Source organism: Colius striatus, chromosome 8 (genome assembly GCF_028858725.1).
Source record: "Colius striatus isolate bColStr4 chromosome 8, bColStr4.1.hap1, whole genome shotgun sequence".
Lineage (NCBI taxonomy): Eukaryota > Metazoa > Chordata > Aves > Coliiformes > Coliidae > Colius > Colius striatus.
This window is the reverse complement of record NC_084766.1, coordinates 24,338,253-24,356,039: the sequence shown is the minus strand read 5'-3', so window position 1 is coordinate 24,356,039 and position 17,787 is coordinate 24,338,253. Positions and strand designations below refer to the sequence as shown.

At 59.0% G+C, this 17,787-nt stretch overlaps 1 protein-coding gene across 1 annotated transcript in view; it reads right to left on the bottom strand.

The window, feature by feature from the left end:
* The window catches only part of SLIT1 (slit guidance ligand 1), a 63,393-nt gene that overhangs the window by 10,263 nt on the left and 35,343 nt on the right, over positions 1-17,787 (bottom strand). The window contains exons 5-20 of the mRNA XM_062000995.1: positions 5,736-5,807; positions 5,547-5,618; positions 5,028-5,099; positions 4,635-4,798; positions 4,122-4,269; positions 3,579-3,650; positions 3,241-3,312; positions 3,069-3,140; positions 2,804-2,947; positions 2,530-2,693; positions 2,415-2,438; positions 1,731-1,875; positions 1,535-1,609; positions 1,170-1,313; positions 767-910; positions 490-656 (exon numbers count right to left, since the gene is read on the bottom strand). Coding sequence (XP_061856979.1) covers positions 490-656; positions 767-910; positions 1,170-1,313; positions 1,535-1,609; positions 1,731-1,875; positions 2,415-2,438; positions 2,530-2,693; positions 2,804-2,947; positions 3,069-3,140; positions 3,241-3,312; positions 3,579-3,650; positions 4,122-4,269; positions 4,635-4,798; positions 5,028-5,099; positions 5,547-5,618; positions 5,736-5,807 — 1,751 coding nt within the window. The remainder of the gene's footprint in view (positions 1-489; positions 657-766; positions 911-1,169; positions 1,314-1,534; positions 1,610-1,730; positions 1,876-2,414; positions 2,439-2,529; positions 2,694-2,803; positions 2,948-3,068; positions 3,141-3,240; positions 3,313-3,578; positions 3,651-4,121; positions 4,270-4,634; positions 4,799-5,027; positions 5,100-5,546; positions 5,619-5,735; positions 5,808-17,787) is intronic.

Sequence of the window (17,787 nt, the reverse complement as noted above, 5' to 3'; positions counted from 1 at the left end):
TAACCCTTCAATCTTTGAGGCGGTGGGGGAGGCAAAGCAGAAGAATGATGATTTGTTTGTAAATATTTTCCAGAGGGCTCAAAAGCTATTCTAAATGTTCTTGTTTTGTAAAAAGCCAGGCTCTTGCTCAGCCTGCTCCACCTGCCCAGCTCTGGGGCGTGTGGGGCCGGGGAGCGAGGGAGGGAAGGAGCAGGATGGATCCCGGCGGTCTCCGCTCCCGCCAGCCCCCAGAGCACAGCACAGACCTGCCACATGGTGTGGTGAGTGCAAACTCCTCTCTCAGCTTTAGAGCAGCTCTGGGGTATTTGAGTGCAGCCCTAAGGGCTGGAGACCTTTGCATCCATTCAGGAGAATGTTAGCAGGCAGAGGGACTCCCTGAGCCACCAGCGTGCTGCGGGGCACTGCCCAACAGCCCGGCTGCAGGGATGGTGCTGGGACAAAGAGTGAGGAGCAGCCCGGCCCCCCTTCACCCCCGGCGCCCTGAGTTACCTTCCTCACACCTGAAGTCGGGGAAGGCCACGTCCTGGAGCGGGATCTGCCGGAGGAAGTCGGGGTTTTGGCACCGCGGGTTCCCTGTCACAATCTTCCTCTTGCGCAGCCAGTCCCCCAGCCAGGCCAGCTGGCAGTTGCAGTTGAAGGGGTTGGCCAGCAGGTTCCTGCACACAGGAGGGAGCACGAGGGCATCACCTGAGCAGCTGCCCGGCAAGAGGAGCCCCTGCAGCCTCCCTGTGGAGCTTCCCCCCACCCCCCGGGGCCTGAGACGTACAGCGTGGAGAGGGACTGCAGCGTGTCGAAGGCGCCGGGCGCGATGGTGCTGATCTGGTTGTCGTACAGCGAGAGCAGGCGGACGTTGCGCAGCCCCGTGAAGCTGTCGTTGTGGATGCAGCTGATGCGGTTGTTCCTCAACATCCTGCGGAGGGAAGGGGACGAGGGCACCGAATGATCTGGGTGATTGCCACAGGGCACGTGCCCACCTCGCTGCTAGGCAGCGGGATGAGCCTGAGCCAGTCCCTGAGCAGCAGAGACCTGTGCCCTCAGCTCTGGGCATGGCCAGCGGATGGGGAACGCACTCCCAAACTGGCCCCACAGTGATGCAGACAGCACCAGGGCAGCGGAGAGAGGAGCAGGGACGTCCCCATCCCTGTGCCCACAGCAGAGGGGGCACTCACAGGGTCCTCAGCCCATCCAGGCCCCTGAACATGCCGCTCCGCACCGACTCCAGCTGGTTGACAGTGAGGTGCAGTTCGCTGACGGAGGATGCCCCCTCGAATGCCCCGTCCTCAATTTCTGACACCTTGTTGTTGCTGAGGTTGCTGTGTAGAGGGAGAAAGCAGGCTGGAAAAGGGGGCTTGGCCCTGACTTCATCCTGAACACCACTTTCCCCAGGCCTCATCAAGCACCCTGTGATGCCCAGTACTTCAGGGGACCTTTGATTTCAGATGTGTCCCCCATTTCACACCCCAGGCATCAGGACTCCCATATGCCTCCCAGCACCTAGACACTTTCAACAAGGCTGTGGCTGCCCAGCACTCACATTTTCTTCAGATGTGGGAGCTTCTTGAAGATGCCTGTGGCCTCCAGGATGGAGATTTCATTGTTGTTCAGGCGCCTGGGGTGGGTAGCAGGGAGAAGAGCTCAGGAGATGGCTGCGAAGGGCCGGGCCAAACTGCAGCACAAGCAATGCTCCAGCTGCAGGAGGGGAAGCAAGGTGGGAGGGAGGAGGCTCTCACAGCTCAACCGTGGACTGTGGGATGCGCTCTGGGATCTTGGTGAGCTTCAGGTTGGAGCACTCGACCACACCAGATTCGCAGCGGCACTTCGGGGGGCAGATCACGTCGCTGTTGCACTCACTGTTGAGCTGGTAATCCTCTGTCCCTGTGTGCCAGTGAGGGCAGTGTGGGCTCCCATGGGCAGGGGCACGGGGGCTGTGCCTGCCCTCCCTTCACTTTCCCACACTCCTGGCTGGGCTCTGCCCTCCCTTCCCCTCATCCTCCCACACCTCTGGCTGGGCTCTGGCTCTTCCCCAGCTTCCCTCATCTCAGCTGCTGCACACATGTTACTCCTCTCTGTGTCCAGAGCAGATGGGATATTTGTGCTGGCTACATGGGGCACTGAGCTGATCACCACCCTCTCCCCTCCTGCAAACAGGGCCAGACCCCAGGGACAGCTCTGTGCCCATCTGGATAACGGCATGGTGGGATATGCTGCAACGTGTCCCAGTACCCAGCAGTTCTGTTACTGCAGCACCTGGGAACTCAGCGACCAGACATAATGGGAAATGCAGCACGGTCCTGCCGAGCCGGACTGTGGGGCTCTGGCACCACCAGCCTCACAGGCAGCCTGGCCAAAAGGGCACTGCACACACATCCACCATGCACGTGCCTACCACACCTGCGCGTGGCCCATCCTCTTACCTGGGATGAAATACTGCTCTTTGGCTGTGGAAAAGAAAAAGTCCATCAGCACCCTGAGCACACAGGCAGCGGGCTGGGGCAGGGCACCCAGCATGGGCACAGGGACGGCTCTCACCCGAGCACCGAAACTTCTTGCTCTTGATCTGGCCGATGCGCTTGTTGGCCAGGCGGCGGGGGCTGGCGCAGCGGGCGCCGCTGGTCTCGATGGGGTTGGCACGGAGGAAGTCTGCCAGCCACTTCAGGTTGCAGTCGCAGACGAAGGGGTTCTGGGCCAGGTGCCTGCGCCAGGGACAGCAGGTGACTGCCAGCTGCAGCCCTGGCTACCCATCGAGTTGCTTCCCTGCCAGGCACCCAACCGCCCCGGCATCAGAGCTGGCGTGGGCACTCACAGGGTCTGGATGGCTCGCAGGGAGGTGAACGTGCCCTTGGCCAGGCTCTGGATCTTGTTGTCGTAGAGCGAGAGCAGTGAGAGGTTCTGCAGGTCCTGAAAGGCATCTGCCCGCACACAGTTGATCTTGTTGGCATTGAGGAGCCTGGCAGTGAGGGAAGGAGGTGAGTCTGGGGCTCCCCTTCACTGCACCACGGACAACGGGCATCCCAGCCCTGCTTCCTGCTGTCCCCTCACAGCACCCCACCCAGCCACCCGTGCCTTACAGCAGCTGCAGCGCAAAAAGTCCCCCAAAGACACCCTTGGGGAGGTCTGTGATCTTGTTGCCGTACAGCACCCTGGGAGAGAAAGGCTGGTGTGAGGGATGGAGGAGAGTGGTGTGGGGCACAGTTCAGGGGGCACAATGCACACCCGACGCAGCCCCATGGGGGCACTTACAGGGAGTTGAGGGAGCGCAGCCCCTGGAAGGCGTCGGGAGCAATCTCTGAGATCTGGTTGTTGCTCAAGTCTCTGAAATCCAAAGGGAGAAGGTAGCCTGGTCCCCTCTTCTCTTGCCCCACACCTCCATCCTCCCGCTGGGTTCAGGGGACCACCCTCAGCACATGACACACAGAGCTGGGGGTACCCCAGACCCCATCCCAGAGCTGCCACGTGGGGCACTCACGTCACAAGTGCCCCATGCCTGATGGAGCGGGGGGCTGTGGGCCCACGACAGGGGTCAGTGGGGGTGAAGGGTGCTGAGGCTTGGGATGAGCTGGTAGGGGCTGTACACTTACATCCTCCGCAGCTTCTTGTAGGGGGAGAAGGCGCCTGGGGGGATGGACTTGATGCCATTGAGCTCCAGGCGTCTGCAAAGAGAAGGAGAGATGAGGGCTGTAGGGCTGGCAGAGCCCCAGTGACTGAGCTGAGGAGCTGCAAGACCCCCAGGCTTGCAGTAAGGTACCCCAGCAGAGTGACAACATGCACCCCAGGCACAACTTGCAGCCTGTGCTTAGGGCTTTCTCCATCAGGGAGAGGTGCCATGGGTGAGGGGAGCAACTCTTTTCCCCCAGCACCCTGGGTCTGAGGTGACCCGCTACCTCCCGCAGGCTCCGCATGCTGCCGCAGCGGGGCTTTGCACCGTAACTGGATTTCCCTAAGGGGATTATTTCTCTGTTTACATTTTTAATGCAGCTAAATCCAAGGCTAAATCTGGGCAGCACGGGAGAAGGGCAAGGAAAGCCTGTGCCCCACAGGCTTGCTGAGCCGTGGCACTTGCCCCCGTGTCCCCACTGCCCTGGGGCACCCCGAGCCCCGCGGGGCGGTGAGGCCGTACTCACATCTCCGTCATGGTCTCGGGCAGGTTGGCGGGGATGGCCGTCAGCCCCTTGCCCCGACAGTCCACGATGCCGTTGCTGCACGTGCACATGGCTGGGCAGGAGCCAGAGGACAGGCTGCAGAGCTGGGCACGGGCCGGGTCCGCTTGTCCTGCCAGGGAAGTGGACAGAGTGGGAATTGCTGGTCCAGGCTGGGGGGCGGCAGCTCCCAGAGGAAGGGACCCTGGTGACGGCTCAGCGTGCCTGGAGGGGGTCCTGCTGCACCCCAACCCCGTGCAAAAGGCGTACAGTCCCAAGGGCACTGGCTGATGCACCTCTTGTCACACTGATAGGGTGGCTTGTCCCCACGTTGTCCCCATCCCCAGGACAGTGCTGACCTGAGTGGAGCCCACGGTGTGCGTCCAGGCTCTCAGCTGGCGCATGCAGCAGGGAGTGGGGATGGGCTGCACCGGTGGGACGGGCTTTGTGCCCCTGACTCGCGCCCCTGGCACCCACTGCCTCCCCCTTCCCCCTCACCCGAGCAGCTGAACTCGTTCTTCTGGATCTCGGCCACGTTGAGGCCGCGGAGCTGGGCGGGAGCGGCGCACTGGGTGAAGAGCCCGATGGTGGGGCGCTGGCGCAGCCACTGCGAGAGCCAGGCCAGGTGGCAGTCGCAGAAGAGGTGGTTGGAGTGCAGGCGGCTGTGGGCGGGCGACGGGGCAGTCAGCACCCACGGGATGGCTCCTGCCCACCCCACTGCCCTCCAGCTGCCCAACCCGCTGCAGGCCGGGGCAGACAGAGGGGGACAAGGAGGAAGCCGAGCGTCCCCTCCGTCACCTCCCCATGGTGCTGTCCCAGCACTGCTGAGCCGTGCAGCAGAGCTGGGGACATCCTGCTCCAGCCTGGAGGGTCCCTCCCAGCCCCACTCACAATGTCCGCAGCTTGGGCATGTGGTTGAAGCTGGAGACAGGGATGGAAGTGATGTTGTTGTTATTCAGGGTCCTGCAGGAAGGCAAAAGGGAGCAGGTCAGGATGGCCGGGCCATACATGGGAGTGTGAGGTGCTCCAGGCAGCACAAATCCCTGGGAGCAACAGCACCCAGCCACCCCCCAGCACAGGGTGGCTGGATGGAGAGGCAAGAGATAGGGACAGCCCAAAGCCCCAAGCAGGGCTTGCTGCCCTTTCCAGGCTTCTCCCTCCCACAGCCAGCTTCAGCCAAGTGGACCTCTGGGGCAGCATGAGGCCCCAGAGCTCAGCTCTGCTGTAGTGGTACCAGACTCCTGCTCAGCCTCTCCTCGAGGCCAGGGAAAGATGACACACACTGAGGATGTCCCTGCAGCACCTGGGCACATCCCTGCAGCTCTTCAGTGAGCGAGGAGCACCCAAGGACTCCCCCATTCTGCATGGGGATTGTGAGCTGAAGGCTCCAGCTGGCCCCTGGCCACTTACAGGACCTCCAGCCCCCGCAGGGCACGGAAAGCCCCATCCTCAATGCAGCTGATGTGGTTCTTGTCCAGTTGCCTGCAGGAGAAAGACAAGAGGGAACACTGCTGGGACAGTCCAGGGAGAGAGCGACCAGCGGTTCACAGAGCCTTCTGACCCCAAACTCCCTTGTGCCCATCCCTGCCTGGGACTCACAGGTTCTTGAGGTCAGTGGCCCCACGGAAAGCTTTCCTAGGGATGGCCTGGATGAAGTTCTCACTCAGGTCCCTGCAGAGGAAAGATGCAGGAAGGAAAATGAGAAGTGCCTGCAAAGCACAGGACCAGGGCAACAGCTGACAGGCGCATGCCCTGGCACTCAGCAATCCCCCAGGGACTCTGCAAACTGCAATTTGACTTCAGGTTGCCCACTGCCCCACAGGACCAGGGCAACAGCAGACAGGGGCATGTCCTGGCACTCAGTGATCCCCCAGGGACTCTGCAAACTGCAATTTGGCTTCAAGTCCTTGGTTGCTCACTGCCTTAAAGGTCAACCTGAGGCAAGCCCAGCTCCATCCTTGGTGGCTGTGAGGGGTTGGGGTTCCCTGGGTGCTGCTGTCCCTGGCTTTGGTAAGCAGAGCAGCAGAGCACAGCTCTGGGAAAACCCTCTGTACTTAAATACCCTCTGACTGCTATAATTACAGGTCCCTGATGATTAGCTGGTAATTACACCTAGTGGCTCCAGCAGGCATTCCCATGGAGCCTGCCCCGCACTTCAGAGGGCACAAATAATTGGGTCATTAATTACTCCATCACTACATGGCACTGACTGCACAACTGCCCGCTCTGTGATGCCGGGGCTGCCAGGCCAGCACAGGCTCTCTGTTGCAGGGCTGGCAGCGGGTCAGATCCCCTACCATGCCTGAGCTGGCCTTTAACAACCACAAAGGCCAAAGATCTCACCACAAGCAGCGTCTGGGTAGACTGGCTCGGCTCACCCTGTCCTTAGGGGGACCTGTCTATCATAAATGTGCCACACAGCTCCCATGCAGGTATTCCCTCTCCCTCCCCAAGGGCCCAGAGCTCCTCTGAGCTCAGCAGGCAACTGCATTGCCTGTCCCCAGCCCCACACCAGCACAGCCCTGCTCCAGCCATCCATTGGGTTGGAGGCCATGTCCACAGCTTCCTCCTGGCATAGGGAAACTGAGGCTCAACGTGGCATTTGTCCTATGAAGCATGTCCACAGGTGAGTGAGGAGCACGACCAGGGCACCTCACACAGAATAAGCCCTCCCAGAATTACAGAGGTTCCACAGACACCCCCATCCCAGCCGCATGAGGAGGTCTGGGGTGTCCCTGGATGTCAGCACTTCTCACTCGGTGCTCACCAGCTCTGCTTCGACAGAACAAATCCTGTTCACTACTGATATCCCAGGGCAGTTGGGCCGGGTCAGGATGAAGACACAACACTCTCCTCCCCAGGACCTCATTTCCTCCAGAAAACAGGTTCAGTATGGCCCACAGATTGCTTGTAAAAGATTTGGAGGCCTCCAAACTGGGTCTTCACCCCAGCCAAAAGCTTCACTGCCACAATGGAGAAATATTCCCAGAGGGAAGCACCAGCATCGCTTGCACAGATGCACAAGGGGAAGGAAAACCCAAGGATGCCCAGTCCTCCAAGGGATGCCCAGCTACTGCAGGGGGCAGGGGTTGATGCATCACACTAGCACTGGATGAGGGAGCAGGGAGCAGGTGCATCACTTTGGGTCATTCGTGAGGAATGAAACCCACCTGGCAAACCATTGTTCCTGGGGCAGAGGAAGGGAGATGCCATTCCTGTAATGCTGCAGCTCCCCTGGCAGCAGCCCCATGTGCAGCAGGCGCAGTTTCACCATTACCCACTCGGCGGCACTGCCAGGCTGCCCTGCCTGCTCTGCCCACGCCAAAGGGGAAGGATCTGAGAACTGCAGCAACCCCTGACACGCCACCACCCCTTCAGATGCAAACACCCCCTCCCCATCCTCTGCTAGAGACGCCATGAGCCTGAGGACCCCCAGGAATTGCACTGACGTATCAGAAAAATGCAGCATCGCCCCAAATCCCCTTTTCCCTTTAAAGGAATCCCCCAAAACCTCCCCAGAAACCCCCAAGGTCCAGCAACGCATTCAAGGCAACGCGCTTGCCTGTTCTCTACCATACAACCGGTCACAGCAGGGCCAGGCACGGGAGCACCCACCACACTTCGGTGCTCTGCTCCCTCCCCTCAGCCTCTGCCTGCAGCCCACTTGGTTCTCCCACGGACACTCTGCTCCTATTCCTCCGCTCGCAGCACATGGGAGTCCCAGCGCGCCCGGGGAGCAAACCCAGGCGTCTGTCTGCAAGCTGCTCACTTACAGCTCGCGAGGGAAACGCCGCTAGAAGGTTGCAACTGACTTTGCGAGGCTGCTTCTCCCCTTCACAGCTTTTTGTGACAGCCACCGCCAAAGTGCTGCCGTTGGGGGTACGGAAGCCAAGAGGGACAGACGCTGGATGCGAGGCTTTCAGCGAGGCCCCGGTGCCCGGCTCCCGTCACGGTTACACAGCCGACAGCACCAGGACAAACACACGCCTTGCCTGCGGGATCCCCGGCCCCGGCGTCGGAACAAGGCGCAGCCCCTTCCCTCCTGGTGTTTCATAGCTCCCAGCTAATGTTTGCTTTACACTTTGGCGCTGAGGAAACAGCAGATGGCACGGCTTCTCCTTGCGATGCCTGCGCCCGTGCCACCGCGCGCCCGCCAAGTGCACCACGCGGAGTGCCAGCAGTGCTCACTAGTGCTGACACGTCCAACGGCCCCCCCGGGCACTGGTGAAGGAGGGGCAAAGAAAGCAGCCCCCACTGTGCTGTCACCGCTGCCCCTTCTGCCTTTTCTGGCTTCGCTGCCACAGATTTTCCTAAAGCTCCAAGAGCTCCCAGTTACTGAACCCAGGGGATGCCCAAGCAGATGGCCCATCTGCAGTGCCACCATCCTCCCACCCTAGCACTGAGGGGACCACATAGCTGGGGTTTCTCCCTACACATCATAGGCAGGAGAGGGCTCCTGTAGTCTCCAGGGTGCAAAGGGGGAAGGATGACAAGGTACACAGCCCCCGTGCTGCGAGTGCCAGGGACAGAGCCAGACTGCAGGCCCTCTGCAGAGGCTGTAGCACAAGTGCATGCTCCAGTGGGAGGCTTTCAACAGCCTGTCTACAAAGCAGGATCCCTGCTTGCTCATGAGGAGTCCACTGCATTTTCACCCACCCCAGATCCCTTCTGTCACCAGGCTCACCTTCCACAGAGGTACCTGACCCAGCAGATGCCTGTTAATGAGCAGCAGCCAGTTCCAGCACCCACTTTTCTTCCACATCCCCCTAAAGCTTTATGGCCAGGCTGTATCACAGAATCATTATGATTGGAAAAGACCTTTAATATCATCTTGTCCAACTCCTCACCCCACATTGCCAAGCCCATCACTAAACCGTGTCCCTCAGCACCTCAGCTACCCGTCTTCTAAATATCTCCAGGGATGGTGACTCCACCACCTCCCTGGGCAGCCTGTGCCAGTGCTTAACAACCCTCTCAGTGAAAAAGTTCTCCCTCATCTCCAATCTAAACCTCCCCTGGTGCAACTTGAGGCCATGTTCTGTCATTAATTACTGAAAAGTAGACATTGACCCCCACCTTGCTACAGTCCCCTCTCAGGTAGTTGTAGAGAGTGGTCATGTCTTCCCCTAGCCTCCTCTTCTCCAGACTAAAAACCCCCAGTTCCCTCCGTCACTCCTCACAAGACTTGTTCTCCAGACCCTTCACCAGCTTCACTGCCTGTCTGTGGACACACTCCAGCACCTCAAATGTCTTTCTTGTAGTGAGGCACCCAAAACTGAACACAGCACTTAAGGAGCGGTCTCACCAGCTCTGAGTACAGGGGAATTCCCCTCATGGCTGGGCAGTGTGGGGGATGGCAGTGGTCAGGAACGGGGATTTGAGACTTTCCCCACTCCTGTGTCACACCCCACTGCTCGCACGATAGTTGTCAGTGCAGTACATGCAGCGGGGCAGGAGTTGCACCCAACACGGGCTCTCCTGGCAGCCGGCAGCCCCTGTCCTCACTGCCACCGGTGCCCACGGAGCCTCGGCGAGGAGCCCAGGCACAGGGGCACAGCTCCCTGGAAGCTGGCAGAGGCTCAGCGGCGGGAGCCAACCCCCCAGAGCGCCGCCCTGCCCTGCACTTAGCGGGGCACCCGAGCAAAACTGTTGGACATGGCTTCCCAGTGGGGAGTCCACTCAGGCAAACAAACCCCGGCAGCCTTAATCTCCCCAGCGGGAAGGAGGGGGCCGCAGCGGGGCGGCCGGGCGGGAAGGCTGGGGCTATTACCACGCTCTCATTCTCTTGGCTAATCCTGACTTCACACTTTAACCTGATTGAGCCTTGTTTGGCGAGCGGGCTCCTCGCGCCGTGTGAGGGGATTAGGGCTGGACGCAGCGGGGAGGTAATTGCTTCCCAGCGGCGCTGGCCCCACGCCCCCGAGCCCCCCGCTGCTGCCAAGCGCCGGGGCGGCCTGGCAGCCCTGCGGCACGGCGCTCCCCTCGCCAGGCCGCCCGGCTTGGCAGCCTCAGCTGTGCACAGAGCCGTCTCACCCGGTGTCGGCCGCCACCGGGGCACCTCCATCCAGGTGACAGTTGTGGCCCACGTCATGTCCCGGCCACAGTGGTGACAGCTGTGGAGACACATCAAGGCTGGCAAGAGGCCCTTCTGTCCTGGCAGCCCTCACTGCACTGCCAGCTCCAGGACGGTGAAGCACAAAGGAGTGCTCTCCTCTTAAATTTGTTTCCCCCCTACCTTCCACACTGGAAACATTCACTGGAAACAGATTCATTAGCACCTGTTGGTCTCCCAGACCCTCTCCCACTCAATGAAGACATCAACGCTTCAGCTGCTGCCAGGCTGCTGCTCCCAGGATGGAAATTTAGCCTGGAGAAGATGTGATCCCATGATATTTAGCCTGGAGAAGAGGAGGCTGAGGAGGTTGTAGCAAGTCAGTCTTTTCTCCCCAGTAATGGGTGATAGGACAAGAGGATTGGAGATGAGGAAGAACTCTTTCACCGAGAGGGCTGTCAGCACGGGCTGCTCAGGGAGGTGGTGGAGTCCCCATCCCTGGAGATACTTAGAAGACAGGTAGCTGAAGTGCTGAGGGCCATGGGTTAGCGATGGGCTTGGCAGTGTGAGGTGAGGGGTTGGACTCCATGATCTTAAAGGTCTTTTCCAACTGAAATGATTCTATGATTTCATACAGAACAAGCTCACAAGCTGGGCCGTACTCCCAGCAGCTCTGCTCCACCAGTGCTGGGATCAGCACTGCAGGCACTGGCTCAGCCACAGTGACCATCTACCATATCTCAAGCAGATAAGGCAGCTGCCCCCGCAATCAAAGCCACCCAGCAATGGGCAGTGCCAGTGTTTTGGGCTGGGATAGGTGCTCCCCAGATCTCAGTCTCACTCCCTGACACTGTGCCAGGGTGCAGCTGGCATTTCTCCAAGCCAAAGGGCCTGCCAGAGACTAACCAGCAAGGACCACGACGCCAGCAGCTATTAAGCAGCCCATTGTCCCTCGGGTCATTTCACACATGCTGTTTGTCACAGCACAGCCTGCCCAGGGCAGAGGGTTGGGCAGAGCTGTGGCTGCCCCATCAGCACAGCTGTTCATGACACCACCTCCATCGCCTGACAGGTGACAAGGGTGAGTGAGAAGAGGCAGAAAGGCTCCTCCGCTACACAAGATCGATGGGCTATCAGTGCTGTCATTAGTGGCCCACAGCCCAGAGTCCTCCCAGGGGTTTTGCACTCCCATTTCTCACTCCAGGGGAGGAGCAGCTGTGCCTGCTGCTTGTGCCAGCACCAGCACCCACAGGCCTGTGCATCACCCATGTATCCCAGCCACTCCATCCCCTTGAGCTGATGGATAGGAGTGCCCAGTGCCCCAAGGGCCCAGCCCCCAAGGAGGGGTGTTCTGGAGGCTGGGGCAGCTGCCCTGCTGCTGCATTAGCAGGATGCTGGGACAACGAGGCAGGGTTTTGTCCATTTTGTCACCTGCCCTGGTCCCCAGCACCATTGTGAGCAGGGCCCCACAGCTCCATCTCAGGTTCATGCTCCTGCAGTGTGTTCCCAGCATTATGTCAGGATGTTTGATTTTTCATAGGCTCTGCTGGCTCAAGCTGCTGGCAGTGTTCCATCCTGGCCAAGGGGGACAAGACAGCCCTCCCACCCTCTTCAGCCCTGCCTTGCTCCCATGTCCTCAAAGTCTCAGGGCATGTGCATGCTGCCTGCTACCTGCTGTCACCCCGGCCCTGGGCTGATGATGCTTGTAAGGGATGAGGTGGGGTGGCAGAGCCTGATGCACGGGTGCAAACGAGCCAGGGTGCAGCACAGTGGGCTCAGCATGAGACCCTGACACTTGGGACAGAGAACGTAGGGTCTCTGGAAATGGTACCTTGGCAGGGGCCAGAAAGGAAAATGGGAGGGGATGGGACAGTGTCCAAAGCAGCACAGCAAGAGGGAAAGGGAACGTCATTTGCTGCTTTTTCTCAATACCAGAACAAGGGATGGCCGGCACGGTCATGACACAGGCTTAAAACCCCAGCTAAGAGTGACTCCTCCAGATTAGGTGTTGTCAGTCCCATGGAGCTCCCAGACAACCAGCTCAGAAGGGAAATGAATAAATGAAAATGAATAAAGCACAGAGATGCACCTGCAACGGCATACTGCAGTGAGCAACACCTGTGGGTGGCTGCCGGGGAGCTGAATCCTGCTGCCAGGAGGCCAGGGCACACCTCTGGTAGCCACCACGCTGCCTGGTGTGGGCTGCCAGGCATGACCAACAGCTCAGCCATTGCTCAGCTGTCAGAGACTGTCACCCAGCAGCAGACACTTCTCTTGTTTTAGTGGGAGGTGGAGATGTCAATCTGGGCTCAGCCCAACACCGACACTCCCTGCCCAGCCAGGGCAGTGTGCCAGCGTCCCTGCCTGCCACTCATATCCCTGTCCCTCCTGGGGCTGGAGGTGGGGAGCTGCTCCCATGGCAGTGGAAGGGGGAGCAGCTGGCTGCTGCGAGGAGCATCCCAGGCTGGGCGGCGTGGCACAGCCCTCCCCGCTGGCAGCGGGGTGAGCGCTTCATCAGGCAGCCCCAGCCGCCAACAATTACGTGCTGAGTAAATCGATGGGACATAATTGGACTATTAAGATCTCATTATCCTCCTGGCTCCGGGTGCTGCAGTCCGCAGCGTGCTGGGGGAGACCACGAGCTGCAGCCACAGAAACTGCCTCCTGACACACAGCTTGGTGGGTACTAGGACAGGGTGCACGGAGCAGGGATGGTACAGCCAGAGGGGACAAGGGTGGTGGCAGCAACCTGTATTCAGCAGAGGAGACATTGCTGTAGCACAGTGAAGTGCTGTGCAAAAGCAAGGAGGTGTCTCTATGGGGGTCCTAGAGACAGGAGGTCCAGGCATCCTTCTAGCCACTACAGCAGCCTGATAAGCCACCTCTGGCCTCTCCTGCCCTCTGCAGGGTTCATTGCTTCTGGGTGGCATAGGGAGTTTGGCCTCTGTAAGCCCTCTGTAAGTGGGACTGCAAGCTGCAGGGTCCCCATGCTCTGAGTCTCATAGGCCCTGGGGGTCCTCTCCCCTGTGCAAGGGCCATGTACCCATCACATCCATCACTTGCTTGCACACCATCCACGGAGGGGGTTGATGTGATTCCTGGTCATGGGATGGTCCTCCCCAAGGGACCAGAGTCCTCAACACCTCTTGGCAAAAAGAATGACATCAGGTCACATTCACCAAGGTCCAAGCAACAATAAATAATCACTTCCCTCCATCCCCATCTGAGGATTTTTTGCACTAATATTTCTCAGCACCAGTGAAAGCGGAGCTCAGAGCTCCTCCTTGTCAGGCCCACATATATAAGGACAAACCAATCCTTTTCTGGAGCAAGACAACATGCTGCTAGACATCCAGATGTCACACAGTCTCAGACTACAGACCTTGGCAACACAAGCCAGACCAACAAATTCTGCCTGTCCACCACACATGAACAGCAAAGAGTAAAGATGAATGCTGCCAGACCATAGAGTAATGCTTCACACCGCTCCCCTGCCAGGAAAGGCTTCCCGAAGTGAGCCCAGGATCTGTCCCCAGCCCATCCCCTCCCAGGAGATGCTGATGCTTCCCAAAACATTAAAGCTGGAGAGCTTTGTTGCTTGGACAGCTGAGCAGAGCACGTGTAAAACACAACATATGCTCATGGCAACAGTTAGCGAGGAAAGTCCCAGCCCCAGCACGGGGGTGCTGATTTAGCAAAACATTTCAAAGTCTCCATAAATCTTGGTGGCTTCAAAGGGACCCTACTGACCTGGGCCACAACATGGGCTGCTGTCCTTCCCCAAGCACCAGCGACTGGCACCGGCTATGCTGAGGGGGGCCTGGGATGCCCAGGAGCATGGGCACAGGCACCGCAGGTGACACCAGTGTTTGGGCCCTGCAACGTCTGTCAGGAGCAGGAACATCTGCACAGGGAAGCCAGTTGCTGGAACCAGGCTCTGCCAAGCAGCTCTGTGCAGTGGCTCCAGTCCAGCTCAGGCAAGACGAGGCTCCCACGTGGGCAAAGCCAGGCTCGGCCTCTGCAGGAAGGGGGATGCTATGGGAACAAGGGGAGCTGGCCACAGAAAAGAGGGGAGAGTGAGAAGGAGGGGGAATAAAGCATCTGCCACCCACCCTGGAACCTCTTCAGAGACTGAAACAAGTTAAAAGCAGCAGCTTTAATGGAAACACAAGTGAAATAACAAGCTGCAAACCCTGCGTGCCTGTCACCGCCCCCTCCCCACACTGTCCCTTTGTTCCTGCAGCCTCGTTATCTGCGGGAAGGGGAGCCAGGCCAAGCTAAGGCACGGCTGCCAGCTCCCCCGCATCACAAAGTGCCTCGAGAGAGAGCTGCAGCACCTGCTGTGACAGCCACTCATGGCCTGGGAGAGGCTGGGGTGGGCAGCGGGCTGTCCTGCAGCTCACACCCGGGAGCAGCCACTGCCTGCAAAGTGACCTGCTGTGTTGTTGACACATATCCTCCTGCTCTCATTGACCTCTGGATGAGGGCTTGTTCCCTCCAGCAAGTGCCTGGTGTTACAGCTGCACCTGTCTGGCTCACAGCCTCCATGACCCACTGCCACCAGGAGCCCAGGCACCTGGCCAGTGGCCCCATCGCTGCACAGCCTATTGCTTCTTTCCATCCCTGCTTTTCACCACTTCCAAGTCCACTCCACCCTAATGTTCAACAAGCTTGTTCTCCTCCCTCCTTTCATATTTTTGTTTCTGTCTCACCCTCTGTAAGCGGGAAATCCCAGTGAAACCCTCCATCAAAGCGTGTTTTCTTTTCAGCTCCCACGCTACCCTGCAGCCTGGGCACCTACCTGCTCCACATTTGCATCTCCCAGCTCATTTCCAGCGTATTCCCAATGCACTGCAAATCAAAGCCAGGAGCCATCCCTTTCCTCAGGGCTGCACAGCCCCACCAGCCTTCCCCCAAACCCACCCTTGGCTCACCACCCCACTGCTCTCCTTCTGCTGAGGGAAACCACTGCCCGTGGCAGAGCATCACAGACCCGGCATGTCCCAGGATGCCCGGCAAATCCAGGTACTGTAGCACAGCAGCTCCAGAGCTTGGGGTAGAGCAAGCCAGGGGGGAGCAGTGGGGATTTGCTGGACCACACATGGCTCTGCCTCCAGCAGACGGCATCGTGCCCCAGTGAGACTCTCCCACACAGCCCCATGATGGTTAGGACAAGGTCAATCCTCCCTTGCCCCACTATGACCCCAGGCAGGGAGGGCCCTGCTACATGACAGTGCTGTGCTATGCCAGGAGAGGTGCCAGGCTCTGGCCTCGTGCCCTATGGCACCTTGCACCCTCCAGCATGCAGCCCATGCTCCCTGCCCTGCAGCTCACACCCCAGCAGACACTCTGAACTCCATGCAGCAACACTCATCCAAGGTGTAAATGAAAAAGCAAACAGCTCTTCTGGCGAGCCAGCCCCGAGTCCTGTGGGGAGCTGGCTGTGGCTCTCGTTAGCTGGCTCATCCCCTGGGTTTGAGGCACTGCTGAGCTCAGAGCTAATTGACTCCCAGACTCTGAGGCTTTTAATTGCTAATAAGTGTGATGCCAGGCCTGCCGGCCCTCCTGGATTCCTCCAAAGTGTGAATGAGGCTGAGCCAAGCTGAGAATTGCATCCAGGCTGTCCCAGATCCAGAGACAAGGAGCAATGCTGCAGATCTGCGTGGCTGCTGCTGCTCAGCAGTGCAGGTCTTGGGACAGCAACCCTAAACCCTGGTCCTAGCTTTGGGAAGGGCTATAGAAAACTCCACCCAGCCTGGACAATGCTCTGAAACCAATGTTGAACCTTGCAAGATCCAGCTGGAGTTACTTGGCGAGATGCCCAGGCATGACCAAGAGTCCTTCAGGCTTCTCATGCTCAGCCCTGGCACTAAGATGGACAAAACTCTTACCCCAGCAGTGGCTGTGTCTCATAGCCTGGCTCCCTGAAAGCACCTGGGAGCAACCACAGCCGGCACTGGGATGCAAGGTGTGAGGTGCATTACAAGGTGAAAAGCATCAGTCCACCATTGGCAGGCAGTGCAGAGTTATCAGGACATCTCAAAACCAGCCCAGCAGCTGGAAAAAGAGATCTGATTTTGCAGAGGGCTGGAAGGAAACAGCCCTGATAGAAGGATCTGACGGGAAAGGAGGGTGGCAGAGCGAGCATGAGGCTGCAAGAATGTCAGAGCACAGAAAGCAAGCACAGGGACATACAGCAGGGAAAACCCAACAGGCAGATAAAGAGACTCCATCCCATGTGGCACACATCAAAGACAGGATAAAATGTGCTGGCAAAGCCCTGCCAAAAGGCTGGCCCTCAGCTGGGGCTGCCCTTTCCCCTGTAACATCGCTCCGGAGAGGGTTTGGGAAGAGCAGCACTCAGTCATGGCCCAGGGGATGGGGAGCTGCACCCCAGCCTTCAGGTCTTGCCTCCACCAAGTAACTCTTTGAAGAGCCTCCAACACAAAACCACACCACGAGTTTGGGGAAGTCTCTGCCTGCAGGCAGTTAGTACAGCTGCAGCCCCCTGGTCGCGAAACACTGCTGCCCACGGACCTGTGCTGGGGATCAACAGTTCCTCCTTGTTTTGGGGAGGCAGAAATTAATTGCTGGAGGCACATGTGGATGCTCCTGCCTTTCCCTGATCCACATGTGCATGGAGCCCCAGAGGAGCAGCGAGCCTGGCAGCAGTGCCTGACTGCAAGGCACAGGCCAGGGAGCCATGACCCCAAGCCTGCTGGTCCCTGGGAGTCTCACAGACCTTCACTGTCCACCTTAAAGCTCAAGTGACGGAGCAGCCCCACATCCCTTTGCGAGCTGCCCTGAGGTTCATTAGTCTTGAGGTTAACAATGCACCTCCCCTCTCTGCTCCAAACACATCCCACCCTAGGTGGGAACACTGGCTCTGTGCCCTGAGAGCCCAAGGCAGATGTGTCTGAATAGCCAGGGGCTGTTACCTGCCTGTCTGCACCTCTCCCACCCTACCTCTTGCTGCATCTACAACCCAACTTGTGATCCTCACCAAGGAGAGAAGCCAGCATGTATCTGGAGAGAGGGGCCATGACCCTGCACCCTGGCTGGCTTGGGGGTCACTCCTCCCAGCTCCAGGGGAGCTGCTGGCCAGGATATCAGCTCCTCGGTGGCCCAGCACCACACGGCATGGCTGCAGCTGGTGCTCTAGGACCTGGGAAGAGGAGCTGCTGAGGCTGATTACCTCTGCCAGAGCAGGCCTGGCGGGTTTATTTTTAACAGTTCTGATTGAAGCTAGTTTCCTGCTGACATTTACACTCCTTCATCATTATCAGCTCCCCAGCTTCCAGCTGCTGAGATTAAAGGGGGATGAAATCTCCCGAACAGTGGGGTCCCGGCTGCAAACCCTGCAGAGTGGGAGAGACCTATGCAGGAGAAGCTGAGCAGATATCAGACCCCTTGGAGGAAGGTGGGTGGCCAGGGAGCCCTGTCTCACAGGAGGGGCATCAGCAGCTGGGAGCCCAGCGCAGGATGCAGCAGGAACCACCTCAGGGCAGCCTGGGGAGGGATGTGTGCCACCCATCACTGGCACATATGCAGGGAGGTGGCAGCATGGCTAGGCTACAAGCTTAACTTTGGGTGCTAGTG